Source organism: Hemicordylus capensis, chromosome 1 (assembly GCF_027244095.1).
Source record: "Hemicordylus capensis ecotype Gifberg chromosome 1, rHemCap1.1.pri, whole genome shotgun sequence".
Classification (NCBI taxonomy): Eukaryota; Metazoa; Chordata; class Lepidosauria; order Squamata; family Cordylidae; genus Hemicordylus; species Hemicordylus capensis.
This window is the reverse complement of record NC_069657.1, coordinates 84,609,533-84,623,899: the sequence shown is the minus strand read 5'-3', so window position 1 is coordinate 84,623,899 and position 14,367 is coordinate 84,609,533. Positions and strand designations below refer to the sequence as shown.

Below are 14,367 nucleotides of genomic sequence, written 5' to 3'. Positions count from 1 at the left end.
CCTTGGGAGCAGTGTTCCTTCTAACAGGGATTCCCAGATGATGTTGACTACAACTCCCAGAATCCCCAAGCAAAAGCCATTGTAGCTGGGGATTCTGGGAGTTGTAGCCAACATCATCTGGGAATCCCTATTAGAGGGGACACTGCTTGGGAGCAAACCCTGGCGTATGTCACCCCCTATAAAGGTAACCAGTCCTCTAAAACTTGTGCTATGGCTTGTCTATACTTTTCCTCCTTGTGCACCCTTCCATGATCATGCGGGGGATGGGGGAAGTAGTTAGAAAATATATGGGTATTTAACCAAACCAAGCAAAGGAGGGGGGTGGGGGGAAGGTAACGCAATGGGTTGATCATCTGGACAGACCACGACATCACCCATAAAAATCAGCAGTGAAGTTCATATACGCCATCAGGATAGACCAAAGATGAATAAGAGGAAACAAGCTGAACACAAGAACAGGGACAGATACCTGAATTAGCATGAGGTGGAAAGCCAATCTACTCCTAAAGCATTCAACGACATTCAGCTGTTGCTTTACCTGTGCTTTCCATTGTGTTCATGTTCAGGAATTTGGGCCAAGTGGTGGCTCAGCCTTTGACCATCCTTTTGTTGCGTCTTTCAAGTTTCCAGCAAACTTGGATCCAGTTGCTACTTAGAAGGGTTCTAACATTGTCTCTTCTTCTGTGAAGTACCTTTTCCATTTTTGCAAGCTCTCAACCAGACTTTCATTGCAACTTTGTTCTCCTAGTTCCCTCCTCCTGAGTAACCTAGATAATTTTGTGTCATCAGCAAGTTCCATTGTTTCTGCTAGCACCCTTCTTCTTGCAGCTCATTAAGGCATTTATAGCACATGGGACATAGTTCTGTTCTTTGGCCCAACCCATTATTAACCTCTTTTCACACTGAGAATTGGCCATCCCCCCGCCACCCGCCCCCTACTACCTATCATAACTGGTTTTAATCTAGAAGAGAACTTTACCTCTAACCAAGGTGGCCATGTTTCCTTAATACCCTTCTTGTGAGGGGCTTATCAAAAGGCCTTTTGAAAGTTAAAATAAGATCCCTCCACCAGCTTTTCATTTATTCATGCTTCTTAAGAGGCGTCTAGCAGGTGGCTGAGCCAACAAAAGCTTTCCATTCTCAGTTTATTCCCTGAACCCAAAAAGTAGAGTTCTTATTTGACTCCCAGCTTTGAAAGCTCAGAATATCAGCAGCAGCAAGATTGTGAGAACACAGTCTGGTTTACAAGACAGTTTTTGTTTAAGTGATAACTGTACATTTAGGCTCTAGAAAGCTGGCTCTGTATGTTCTAAAAGTGAAACATAAGACCACTACATCACTAAGAGTTTTGTTCATGCTCAGAGTGCAGACATATTGGAAATGTCTTTATCTTAGCCCAGTAAATAAAGTTGGTGTAGTTCAATCCCATCCTCCCCATTTATTGTGGAAGAAATAGCTCATTACTAGCTGCGTCCCTAGATCACACAATTAGCGATCACACAATTAGCAAACTGAATCTAGATGTGCTATGCAGATGAAGAGCTAAGGCTATGCTTTTGGGGCAGGCTTGGCCCTCAATGGCTCCTACTAACTTTTATGGGACAAAGACAAAATGTATGCATTCTGGGAGAAGGTTGTGTATGTGTGCACACAAGAATTGCCCTTGCTGCGAACACCAGATTCACTAGTCCACAGTCCACTGACTTTCTTCCATATGATTACAGTAAGAGGAGGAAACAGGATACAATCCACATGACAATTTGGGGGCAGATGGAGAAAGAGGTAAGTGGTAGTGTATACTTACCTGCTGACCATTACTGACAGCTAGATGTTAGGTTCTTCAAGTGTTGAAGTTCATTTATCAGATGTTCAAAAGATGTTTTAGCCCTCCTGCTAGGCTGACAAATTCTGCAGGACTTTCAGTCACATTCAGTATTGGCAGATCCTACTTGCTTCTCATGCCCCAAGCAGAAGGGCTAAAACATCCTTTGAACTAAGTTTTTTTTTAAAAAAAAAAAAAACAACATTGCTTGACTCTGTGTCCCATTTCCAGGAACACCTCAGGAGGACAGTGAAGAAAAGCTGATCAGGCTGAATCCAGGCAATATAAATTTGAGAAATTGAGACATCCTCCCCATAATTACTCATGTTACGATTTCACATGTACACTGTTTGGAGCATTTTTCGCACAGTGTGATCCCATGCTGCAGAGACTTGTGTATGAACAGCACAATCATATGCAGGCACGGAGCCAGCCAAGCAGAGGCCTGGGTCCATCCCCGCTCGGCGGCCCGCTCCACATACGCCCGTGTGTGCGGCATCATACGCACGGGGGCGTGGCTTGGGCTCCAGAGGAGCCCAAAGCGAACTCCCCACTCCTGTCCGGGCTACCGAGAGCCTGAACAAATGCATTCACTTCCTACGAGGCACACCCAAAATAGATAGAAGGACTGAAGAAATCAATGCGGCAGATTTACAGGCTTAATTGTAAACATCACATATTATTGCAGTCTGCTGAGTACAGGCAGTGCTGTGTCCGAGGGCACGTCCTGGTCATGTTTCCCAGAGGGCAAACACTTTTGGGTGCCTGCCTGTGACCTAAAGTTTAAAAGGAACTGTGAAAGCATACTGCTCACAAGTGAGTTGCGGAACCGGAGGGAGAGGGGGAGCAAGCAAGCAAGAAAAAGGGAGCACGTTCTCACCACAAAAGAGCCCAAAACTTCACCTGGGAGAAAAATGTATGTTTGCCAACAACATGAGTAAGTCCCAGAGGGTTTACTGACTCCTAGATAAACAGGCAGCAGGCTTGTAGTTGCAATGCAATCCTAGACACCCACTGCGTTCAGCGGGTGTGTTCCACTCTCCAGGAAAGCACGCAAGAGTTGCAGCTACAGTGGCCCTGCCCGAGCGAGAAAAATCCAACTTTCAGTGCACCGGCTGCAGCAGTGCGCTTATTCACTAACAATTCCTGCTGGGAAGGGGGCCATTGCCATGGTGACTGGGCCCTGCCTGTTGGGAGGAGGCTGCTGAGGCAGCAGTACCCCAAGAACCACATGGAGAGCGGCAAGGCCTTGCCAGGCCCAGCTCAAGAGAGCCCTGAAGAGCCTGGCCTTGTCTTGGGGCTTAGAAAGGAGCCTGCCCTTCTCCCATCAGGCAGTGGCTCTACCTCCTGCTGGGGTCCCAAGGCGAAGGGTGGGCATTCTTGGGAGCGGGATTCGTCAAGGCTAAAATCCCAGCAACGGGGAGCCGAGTGCTGAAGTGGGGAAGGGGTGGGAAGTCTTCTCACCCTGACTGAAGAACATGCATCCCACGGAAGAGCTGAGAGCTCGCTGGGGCTCTCAGCTGCACAGACCACACCCCTTTGTGTGTGACATCACGTGCAAATTGGGCGTGGCCTGGGCTGCCAAGAACCCCAGTGAGTTCTCAGCTCGTCATTTCCCGCAGCGTCGGCTGCCTGATAGGACGTTTTCCCCTTTCTCTTCCTCCAGAGAGGGAGAGAAAGGGAAAAAAACATCCTGTTGGGCAGTTGGCGCAGCCAGAAATAACTAGTGGAAAGTTCGCCTGAGCTCTCGAGGGCCTGGGTGTGGGAAGGGGTAGTTCGCTCTGGGCTCCTTTGGAGCCCGAGCCACAGGCTTCGGCGGCTTTTTTCATTGGCGGTCTGGGTTCTTTGAACTCGTTTGCCCAATAGTAGCTCCACCCCGGATCATATGAGCAGGCTCATCATATTGGTCTTTCCTATGAAAACTGGCACCCTTCTCTGAATGCTGATTTTAAGGATAAGAAACACACTATTGATCCTGTTCATGGAGTTGCACTGTTTACACAGGAGTTCAATGGGACCAAAACCAGGAAGAAAAGAGGCTAACAAATAGCTAGAACCCATCTATTTGAAGTAAGGGAACTCAACAATGGCTTTTTCTATTAGCAATAGCAATAGCAATAGCACTTACATTTATATACCGCTTTATAGCCGGAACTCTCTAAGCGGTTTACAATGATTTTAGCATATTGCCCCCCAACATTCTGGGTACTCATTTTACCGACCTCAGAAGGATGGAAGGCTGAGTCAACCTTGAGCCCCTGGTCAGGATCGAACTTGTAACCTTCTGGTTACAGGGCGGCAGTTTTACCACTGCGCCACCAGGGGCTACTATTGATCAATACTCATCTGTATCCTGCCAGCTGACTTGGCAATTGCATCCCTATCAGCACTGTTTTTCCTGCTAAGATACCACAACCCAGGATTTGCAACTTTCTGGCTTGTTATGACACGTCAAATCTATACACAGTTCATGCACTGCAAACAGTTTGGTCAGACTTAAGGAGAAACACATATTTGAGAAGCTAAAGTCGTCTAGAGAAAAGGCATTGCAAGAAATTACACTTGACTGTTTAACTTCAGGACTTTCAACTTGGCTGGTCTTCAGTGACAGTGAAAGGTAATCAAGAACTCATCTGGCAGGTATTTTCCACCAGCTCTTTAGGTGGGAGACCAGAAAATAGCTGGCCTTTTGGCATCACATAATACACTCACAAGAACTGCAACTGTACTTCAGTATCCATGGAAAGCTGGTGTTTCACTCTCTCATACAAACAAATATTCATCCAATAGAGTGAACCATTTTTGGATTCTGGGCATTCGCCTATTCCCATGCAAGCAAGCAGGCTCCAAGGCTGTAGATGGGAATTCCATTATCAGGCTGAAGCTCCTGTCAGCTCAGAAGTGCAACTGGCACAGGGCAGATTTGAGTGCTTCATTAACACTCTGATGAGGCCTGGCAGCCAACTGATTTGATTTAAAGTTCATTTCCATGCTGTGATTTAAGACAACGTTTGCTTAATGTTCTCTAACAGACTCTTCTGACTGTGAGCATAAGAGCTGCTTAACAATGGCCTTTATTTATTGTCACGCACTCACAGAGCTGAGAAGCTACAAGAACTGGGTAGAAGGTGGGGGACAGCTTCTTGCAGATGCCACGTAAGAATTTTGCTCAAAAGGAAAGGGGAAATTCACTCTGCCACACCAACAGGGTGACCAGTTGTTTTTTCTCCCCTTCTTCCCCCTCCCCACATTTTCTGACCATGGACTAAATGTTGTATGAGAACAGAAACAATACTGCTTACTTCTAGAGTTGAAAAGATAAAACTCTCTCCCCCTGAATTTCATGGGGTATAAAGCTATTTCTGGGCGTTCAGGTGAAAGCTCTCCCCAGAGTGCGGCTGAGTGGATAAGATGGCACAAACAGAGAAAGAGGGATGGGGAGGGGTCGCACCTCAGCAACAGAGACCATGCTTTGCATGGTCCCGGGTTCAATCCCTGGCATCACCAGGTAGAAGAATCAGATAGGCAGTGATGGGAAAGACCTCTGCCCAAAATCCTGCAGAGCTGCTGCCAGTCAGAGTAGGCAATATGGGGCGAGATGAACCAATGGTTTGACTCAGGAGACGGCAGCTTCACAAGCTCACAGTGGGAGCAAATTGTTCAAAATATGTGCACACCCGTAGTTTATCATAAGAGAAGACAGGAAACCAGAGAAGGGTTTGTCATATTTTAATGACGTTGATCTTTGGTGTTTCCCTCATTAGCACACACTCTCCCCCTACCTTCCTGCTACAAGCTCACTGGGATGGAGAGTTACAAACGAAAAGGAAAATCACATTTTAGACTAGAAACAAAAATATCAGAGCCTTGATTTCTCCACTAGAAACTACATGTACAAGGTCAAGGTTTCACATGCAACACCTTACATCACAGACACATACCTCACGCTCTGACGCGGAGCTAACCCCTCTCTCCCCACCCCCACCCCACCCCAAATAGGGAAGTGCAGCCTGGCTCTGGCACCATGATCTTGCCAAGCCTTATTAGCTTGAGTTACAATATGTTACTATTAGCATAGCAAGAGGTGCTATGCCCTCGGCATTTTCTGTATAAGTGCCATATTTATTGGGGAGGGGTTCCCACCCTATCCACATGCTTTACACCTAGACATTGCCCCACCCACAGCAGCCCTTATAAGGGTCCTGCTTGCATACAAAGTAGATACTCTGAAACAAAAGGCCCACACTCCTGAGAGGTTCCTGAGCATGAAGGGATGGTGATGCCCAAGCACAGCTCTCCCACCTCCAGTTCTGGGCTAGAAAGAATTGGGGGCTGAAGAAGATGCCTTTGCTTAGCCAGCCCGCATTCTCTCAGGCCACCCAAATCCTCCACATCTGAAGATCTGCTTAGCACTTACTAGCAGGGTGGCATGGAGGAGAGCTCTGTCCTGGAAGGTAAATCCACTCTGGTAGCAGAGCTGGGGTGCAAACCCCGTCCACAGTAGCACTTAAAAGATACATATACACTCAATAAGGTTGCAAGTCTTCAGAAGAGGAGACTACAGTTCCCCTTTATCTGATTAGCCAGTAGGTCAAAAGAGGGGAAAGCATTTTTATTTATTTTTTTAGAAACAAAAAAACCAAAACAAAGAATTACATTAAAAGCACTGCAGGGTTAGGGCAAAGCTTAATGGATTCCTGTAGCCAGTGAGCTGAGAAATTTACATAAGGCTCAGCTGAGTATCAACGTTTATTACAGCTATTGTAGAAAATGTGCAGCAGAACGGATGCAGGGAGCTAAGACACAGAATAAAACCTTTTCAAGGATCCTCCTATACAACTGATGGTCTCCCTCTCATTTCCCACCCCTGTATACCAATGCCCTCTGAATTACCAGCATCTGGTTGGAGCCAACCCTCCCTTACTCCTACAGTTCCTGGTCAGCTGTGAGGTACAAGTCTCTGCTTAGCAGTAACAAGGGTAGCACAGACATACAATTCATCTCTACCTATTTCGACTCCCTCCACTGGTGCTATCATTACTATAGAAGTTGGTATTGTCAGGAAGATGGTTGTTATTAGTTAGGTCACTGTAATCAATTGGTCCCTCAGTGTCCATTGAGGACTGAGCCTGCTCTGACAGGCTCTGCCCACTAGCTTCTTCTCTCTCGACCTCATCAGAGGACATCTGTGGGCTCAAACCACGCTCCGTCACCTGCATGGACTCGGAAAGGGTCCGTCCCTCTAGCTCAGCGACCAGCTCCTGCGAAGTGGATGGTTGAGCCGAGCCACCATCTGCTCCAATGGATTCAGTACCAGTCTGAGAACTGCGGTGGATCCGGTGACTCACAATGATGTTGTTGCCAAAACCACCCATGGATGCCATGGTGGTGCTTTGCTCTCGCTGAACCACAGCAGTCATGCCCCCTTCAGCCATCAGCCTTTGGATCCTGATCAGGGCATCCTCCCCAGTAGCTCCATATTCTGAGCCACCTGAAAGAAGAGGGGGTGGGGGGAGAGGAAAAAAGTAAGCAAACCTTATTTAAAAGATGCAAATATTTAACATATTTATATTCTACCCCAAACAAATGTCTCTGGGTGGTTTACAATCAAATAGTACAAATACAAACAAAATAAATGTTAAAACATTAAAACAATTTAAAATTTAATACAATGTTAAAAACTGCACGTCTAATTAAAAGCCTGGGTGAACAAATTTGTCTTAACTGTCTTCTGAAAAGTTATCAAGTCTTGACCAAAAAGTGGTTGAAATGTGAGAAGTGGTTGATGGCTCACAACACCATTTAAAACAGTCAGACATACTAAAGTAATACAACAAATAAGATAAGAAAGCAAATATTACACTAGTAAATGTATTAATAAAACCACACCAAATTTAGATGCCACCAAAAGCCTGAGCAAACAAATGTTTTTCACCAATGCCTGAAAGACAGAAATCTGAGGGATGGAAAAGGGTCATGAGACAGCGAACAAGTAAGCAGAAAGCGGGATGATGTAGTCTAGCTGGAAAATAAAGCAGCTTACGCTGCCGCTATTTCCTAGAAAATCCTTGGATGCTCATTGTCTAGAATTAACCTGATGCTTCTACACAGCACAAGCAGTTTGGGCACAATAAATGTACGTTGTGTATCATTGGTTGTATGCATCCCACGTATCCTCCCTTCAATTTGTGCTCTCTTGTGGAACTATCATTTTTTCTGAGTAGTAAAGGTAAAGGTAAAGTGTACCGTGAAGTCGGTGTCGACTCCTGGCGACCACAAAGATACACTATATTTTGCACTGGGAAAAATGATACTCCTTTCCACATCCTTCTCTTGCAATTCTTCCCAGCTTTTAAAAAATTAAAAGCTGTTTAATTGTTTTTTAAATTGTTTTGGCTATTTGATTGGTGTTTTATGATGTTTTAATTGTTAATTATTATTTTATACAGTTTTATAATTTCTGTTTTATTTGTTAATTGATTTTAATGGTGTTTTAATGTAAACCGCCCTGAGCCTTTTGGAAGGGCGGTATAAACATTTCAAATAAATAAATAAATAAATAAATAAATAAATAAATAAATAAAAAGAAAGATAGCTAAATAAATAAATAGATAGATAGCTGTGTGGGAGCTAAAATAAACAAATATGATGTATCTGTTGCTGGGCTGTACCATTACATGTAGTAGGTGGGGGATTAAATGTTCCATCAAATAAAGTACTCCACATGCTCCGCAAAACTAGTGTATTGGGGATAAGTCTTCTCAACATGCTAGATTGATAGGAGTAGGGTAGGAGTGTGTATGTAGTACTTTATGTACTAGAACATCCCAATATTCAATCCTCTCCTACACTATGTAGATAATAGCACCATTCAGCAACAAGTTCATCACGTGGGGACTTATGCCTCTTAAACACAGCAGAGTTCATGCCACAGGCACGTACTGTTCCCCCCCCCCATGAAAGTACTTATTTATCCAGCTTTCAACTACTTGCTCACAAGGAAGAGGAGAGCTGGTCTTGTGGTAGCAAGCATGACTTGTCCCCGTAGCTAAGCAGGGTCTGCCCTGGTTGTATCTGAATGGGAGATTTGATGTGTGAGCACAACAAGATATTCCCCTCAGGAGATGAAGCCGCTCTGGGAAGAACAGAAGGTTCCAAGTTCCCTCCCTGGCTTCTCCAAGATAGTGCTGAGAGAGATTCCTGCCTGCAACCTTGGAGAAGCCACTGCCAGTCTGTGAAGACAATACTGTGCTAGATAGACCAATGGTCTGACTCAGTATATGGCAGTTTCCTATGTTCCTATGTTCCAATCACAGTCCCTTGGGAACTGTGGGAAGGAATTCTAGAAGCTGGGGGCTATTGCTGAAAAGGCCTTGTCCTGCATGTACAGAGTAGGTTCCGTTAGTGAAGGTATGCGGAGTAGAGCCCCTCCTGCAAAGCTTAATGCATAGCAGAATCACACAGAATAAGGTGTGTTTACATACTTGAGGCCCAAGCCATACAGGTGACTCAGTGACAAACCATGCTGTGCCCCTCCCCCATATGTCTGTGCCATTTAAAAAAATTAGTTATCAAGAGTTTATTTCTCAGAAAGAGAACACGTTCTTGCAAGAAATATGAGTGTATGAGAGAGAAAGTCAAGTGCAGCATGAATGGAGCTGTAATCTTCTCAAAAAAATCTTTCCCATACTTCTTTATACAATACATTCAAGGTGGCTTACAATCAATAAAATAAAACAAACAATACAGAACACAACAACATTTTCAATAAACATAGGATCAGATTAGCACAATATATTCAAGTCACCTGCTGGAACACCAGAATCTTCATTGCCTGTCTAAATGCAGTGATGGGGTCAGGTGCACCATTTGGAGGAGACTATTCTATAATCCCTGCCCCCCCAAGTCCTGCTATGCTGCCTCATCATGGCAGGGGCCTCTTCCTGGGAGGGATGAGCAAAGTAAGCCAGGAGGTATACTCCCAGTAGGATCACCCAAAGCGTGAAGGTCATCCCAGCTGCCCAGCTAAAGCAAGCAGGCACCTATAATGGGCCGCAGTGATATAGGAAGGTGCAGGAGGCGGATGATCACTTCAGTGACAACAACAAAGGCATCATTTAATACTGTGTGGGAGAAGGCAATGGTAAACCACTCCTGTATTTTACCAAGAAAACCACATGGATAGACAAAATGGAATAATTATAATCTATCTATGTGGTTGCTAAGAGTCAACGGTAAACCACTCCTGTATTTTACCAAGAAAACCACATGGATAGACAAAATGGAATGATTATAATCTATCTATGTGGTTGCTAAGAGTCAACACCAACTTGACGGTACTTAATCAATCAATCAATTCCATAATTGGGGCGTCACAATGAAAAAAGGCCCTATTTCTCATGTATACCTGCTGCACCTTCAACAGCAGGAAAAACACAGAGAAGGGCTGCAAAATCTATGATGGGTTCTGTACAGGCGAAAAGTACTGTAGTTCTTCTAATGACTCCTGCACCCACAGACAATGCACAAGCAGCCTGCTGCTGGTCCTTCTCTCTAAAGGGGACATAGGAGGTGTGTGCAACATATATCAATTCAGGCTGCTTATCAAACAAGTCACCGCCCCGATCTTTTCAGATTGTGGTGAAAGCCCTGCCGACTTCCAGGTTTTAAAAGAGTCACACATTTTGGAGAGCCCAGTGCCCCAAGGAATAATCAGAGAGAGAGATATGGCTCACTGGAGCAGCCTCACGGAAGGACTGGCAATTAGCTGCCTCTCACATACAGGCTGCTGAAGGCAAGATCCTTATTCAGTGGAATGTGCGGAATTGCTCTATAGAGGGATGCAACCACAGGCTACCTGATCCTTATTAAAGAAATAATTCTTCCTTCCAGCCTTTGCAGAGCCATCAGGACTGATTACAAAAGAGGAGGGAGTGGCCATTTGCTTCCCAAGCAACGGGCAAACCAAACAGAATGCAAAGAAGATGGTAGTTTAAAAGCTACTATCGTATGTGAAGCAAAATAAAGTACAAACACAGATATGTAGCTCACATAGTCTGGGATTATTTGGCATAGACTCACAGTACAGAAATACCAAAACCGCCCACAGGTTCATGAGCAATGCAGAGTGTAGAAATAAATCCTCTGTCAAGTCCGTATTAGAAAAGCTTGTGGTGTACTTTCAAAGTGACCTGTAGTCATTTCCCAAGTGTTCCTAAGCAAAACAGGGCCCAGCTCCAGCAAGCTACATGGGTTTGTCTCATGTAGAGCGGGACATTCATCCCTAAAGAAAGTGGCTTTTTCATTCTCAATTGAAGCTGTAACTTTCCACAGGAATGAAAGCTGCAAGAGTCTTCACTTGCATTCAGTGAAGGTTCTACAATTACTACTACTACTACAGTACTATGAATATTTATATACCACTCTTCAAACAAAGTTCTTAAAGTGGGTTTACATAGAAAAATAAATAATACATAAATAAGATAGTTCCCTGTCTCCAAAGGGCTCACACTCACCTCCACAGACTGGGTGGAGAAAAGTGCTTCACCAGTGTTCACTAGGGGTGCGCACGGAACTGGCTGGTCGAGTCTGGACCAGTTCAGTCTGGCACACCCTCAAACCCCGCCCCCCAGTTCAGTTTGGTCCGGGGGGGGGCGCAAACAATTTTTTAAAACTTAACCCCTTCGGGGGAGTTGTTGCAGGCAGTGGGGGCGGGGGTCCGTGAAGGTGCCACCTCCTGCCATTCGGCCGGCTCTCCCCCTCCAGCATGGTGGCCATTTTGGAGGCCACTGCACCTGCGCAATTGGCCTCTGCCCGGCCATGCAGAGGCCAATTATGCGGGTGTGGTGGTCTCCAAAATGGCCACCATGCTGGAGGGGGAGAGCTGGCCGAACAGCCGGAGGCGGCATCTTCACGGACCCCCTCCCCCAACCGCCTCCAACAACTCCCCCAAAGGGGGTAAGTTAAAAAAAATAAGTTTTTAAAATTTAAAAATAAAAAAAATCCACAGACAGTTGGGGGTGTGTGTTCAACAGTCGTGGGTGTGTGTTCGGTCTGGGGTCAGACCAAAGGAAAAAGTTAAACCATTGAACTGAACAGGTTCGATGTCGAACACGTTTGCACATCCCTAGTGTTCACATCCACATTATATCTCAGATTTCAAAAGAACACAGCAAAAACTGGTTCTGATTCCCCAAAGTTCTGCCTTTCATAAGACCTTACAAAACTCATTCGCATAAAGCATCTAAGTAACAATCCAGAATTTCAAAAGCCATTCTTACACAGCTGGAAATTTTTTATTTTCAGTCTTTCACAAACAGCAACTGGGATGTTGATAAAACATTTGCTACTGCTTCTTGACTCTTGACTTGAAATTTTGGAACAGATATCTTCACGTAGCCCCATAAACAGAACCAGGGCATCACACAGGAAAAGGATAATCAGTAGGTTTCAGGAAATCAGACCTGAGAAATATTTTTTTCAGGATTACAGAAATCAAAGGACTGGATGACAATTTTGACAAAAATACTGAAGGAAATGTTATTTTGGAGACATGGTATCAATGTGGAAAGAAGAGGGAGGAGTACAGTGTCTAGGCTACACAACATGAGAACCTCGTTAATCGGGGTTCACCATCTGTGGTTTCACGTATCTGTGGTCGGGTAGTGGACACCAGACCTCGGTATACGCATGTGTGTGGGGAAATGGCAACAACAACAAAAAGGGTTAAATGTGCATATCTGCAGGTTGGGGATGGCCGGAAATGACCTTGGAGGTTATTTCCAGCCACCATTTTGTGTTCGGGAGCCATTCTATGCCTCTTGGGGGAAAACAACAACGGCAAAAACCCTGCAGTTTTCAGCTGTTTTTCTGACTCTTGGGGGGCACCTTTTGATTCCCAAAGAGCAGTGGAGCATGTTAGGGTACTCTATTTGGCCTGTTTACCAGTTTGGGGGGTGATTTGGGGTGACTTTTTGTAGTCCAGAACTGAACCTCCCCCCTCTGATTCCCATAGCCCTAATACCGCATCATCCATGGATTTACTACCTGCCCCTAACCCCGTGGAACGCAACCCCACCCCCACCCCCGGCAAATAAAAGGGTTCTCCTGTATTAGGATAGTAAGGATTATTTTTCCATATGGAACCATAATCAAGTCTTTAGATCAGTAAGTTGTACTCTCCCATCTTTTAGAGTATCAATAAAACTAGACATACCAGGATCCTCAATGTCTATAGCTATAAAATTTCAAAGTTGTTGACTGATCCCTCCATTTGCTGCCACGTTACTGGACTGCCAGAAGGGCAAGATTCTGCCTCAAAAATGATATTTCCCCTGTATATCATCTGTAATACCCAGCTATCTTTGAAATGCTTTTTCCACCCTTGGAGAAAGATAGTTACCATTCTTCTCATAAGATGCTGTTGGGGGAACACTGAATCTACACTTTTTGTTGTGAGGTTGATGGCTAGAGGGCATATAGGAATAAGATTACTTGGTGGACTCTACTTAGGTTAGGAACAAGACTGGTTGAGGTACTGGCAGGAGTACATCAATAATAAAAGATTGTTGGCCCATTTGTTTCAGTTTTTCATTCATTACAAAATGAATGCACATGTCTTGTAGGCAGGAACTAAGGAGGTTTTACTGATTTTGTCCCACTAAAGTTGAGCTCTAAGATAATCTAATAAGGAAAGAATAGTCCTGGTGAAATAAGAACTTACTAAAGAGGCCTTAAGGGCAGTGGCAGAAGCACCAAAATGTATCTTCAGGATATTTTTCTAACATACAGTCTGTAGGATCTTTGGGATGAGCATTGCCCGTGGTGGAAAGTGCAGTATCCTTTGATAATGCCACAGCTACTGCATTGACCTTGGGGGAAGAAAGTCTGCTTTTCTTGCTACTTGAAAAAGAGTAATGCTTATAATGGCCTCATGAGACTTGGCTGGTTCCTCCCACTCGCCTCTCGAGTACCTGTTCAAAAGCAGCATCAAGCAGAAATACTAGTTCATACTTGGGAGACATTTAAAATGCATTTGTGGCCGCAAGTCAGAGAAAGATGCTTGGAGCAGTTGCAGATAAACCTCTCAAGTCTTACGAGCATGAAGTGAATACCACCTGCTCAGACTACGTAAGAGTTGATTTGGGCCTCGGGGGTGCAGCTGTACCTATGTGATAGTCTCTTGCAGGGGAGAGAGAGTGAGCTTAAAGAAAGGTTGCTCACTTTCTCCTAGGGTGAGAAGGGTAGAAGGTTCTTAGGGCAGTTCCCCGAACCAGCTCCCATCATGAAGTCCACATTGTAAGAAATATCCCTCTGCATAATTTTTAAACCATCTGGCCTCTGAGGGAGAGGGTTGACCACATTTTAATAGCTGCTGAGAAGGCAGGGGAAAGAGAAAGGAATGTACCATTTTGTCTATGGCTGGTGTAACTGACAGTCCCTTGGATAGGTGGGGATAGGGAACAGGACACACGAGTCCTGAGCCTATGTAAAGTACCAACAGGAGTCTCCAAACCTCATCTTTGGCTAAATCAATGAATATGACG

At 44.8% G+C, this 14,367-nt stretch overlaps 1 protein-coding gene across 6 annotated transcripts in view; it reads right to left on the bottom strand.

Annotated features, from left to right (window-relative positions):
- Positions 1-5,535: 5,535 nt before the first annotated feature.
- The window catches only part of AMBRA1 (autophagy and beclin 1 regulator 1), a 271,553-nt gene continuing 262,721 nt past the window's right edge, over positions 5,536-14,367 (bottom strand). For all 6 annotated transcript variants that reach the window (XM_053275343.1, XM_053275350.1, XM_053275336.1 and 3 more), the window contains one exon: positions 5,536-7,313. In XM_053275343.1, coding sequence (XP_053131318.1) covers positions 6,826-7,313 — 488 coding nt within the window. In that variant the 3' untranslated portion in view covers positions 5,536-6,825. The remainder of the gene's footprint in view (positions 7,314-14,367) is intronic.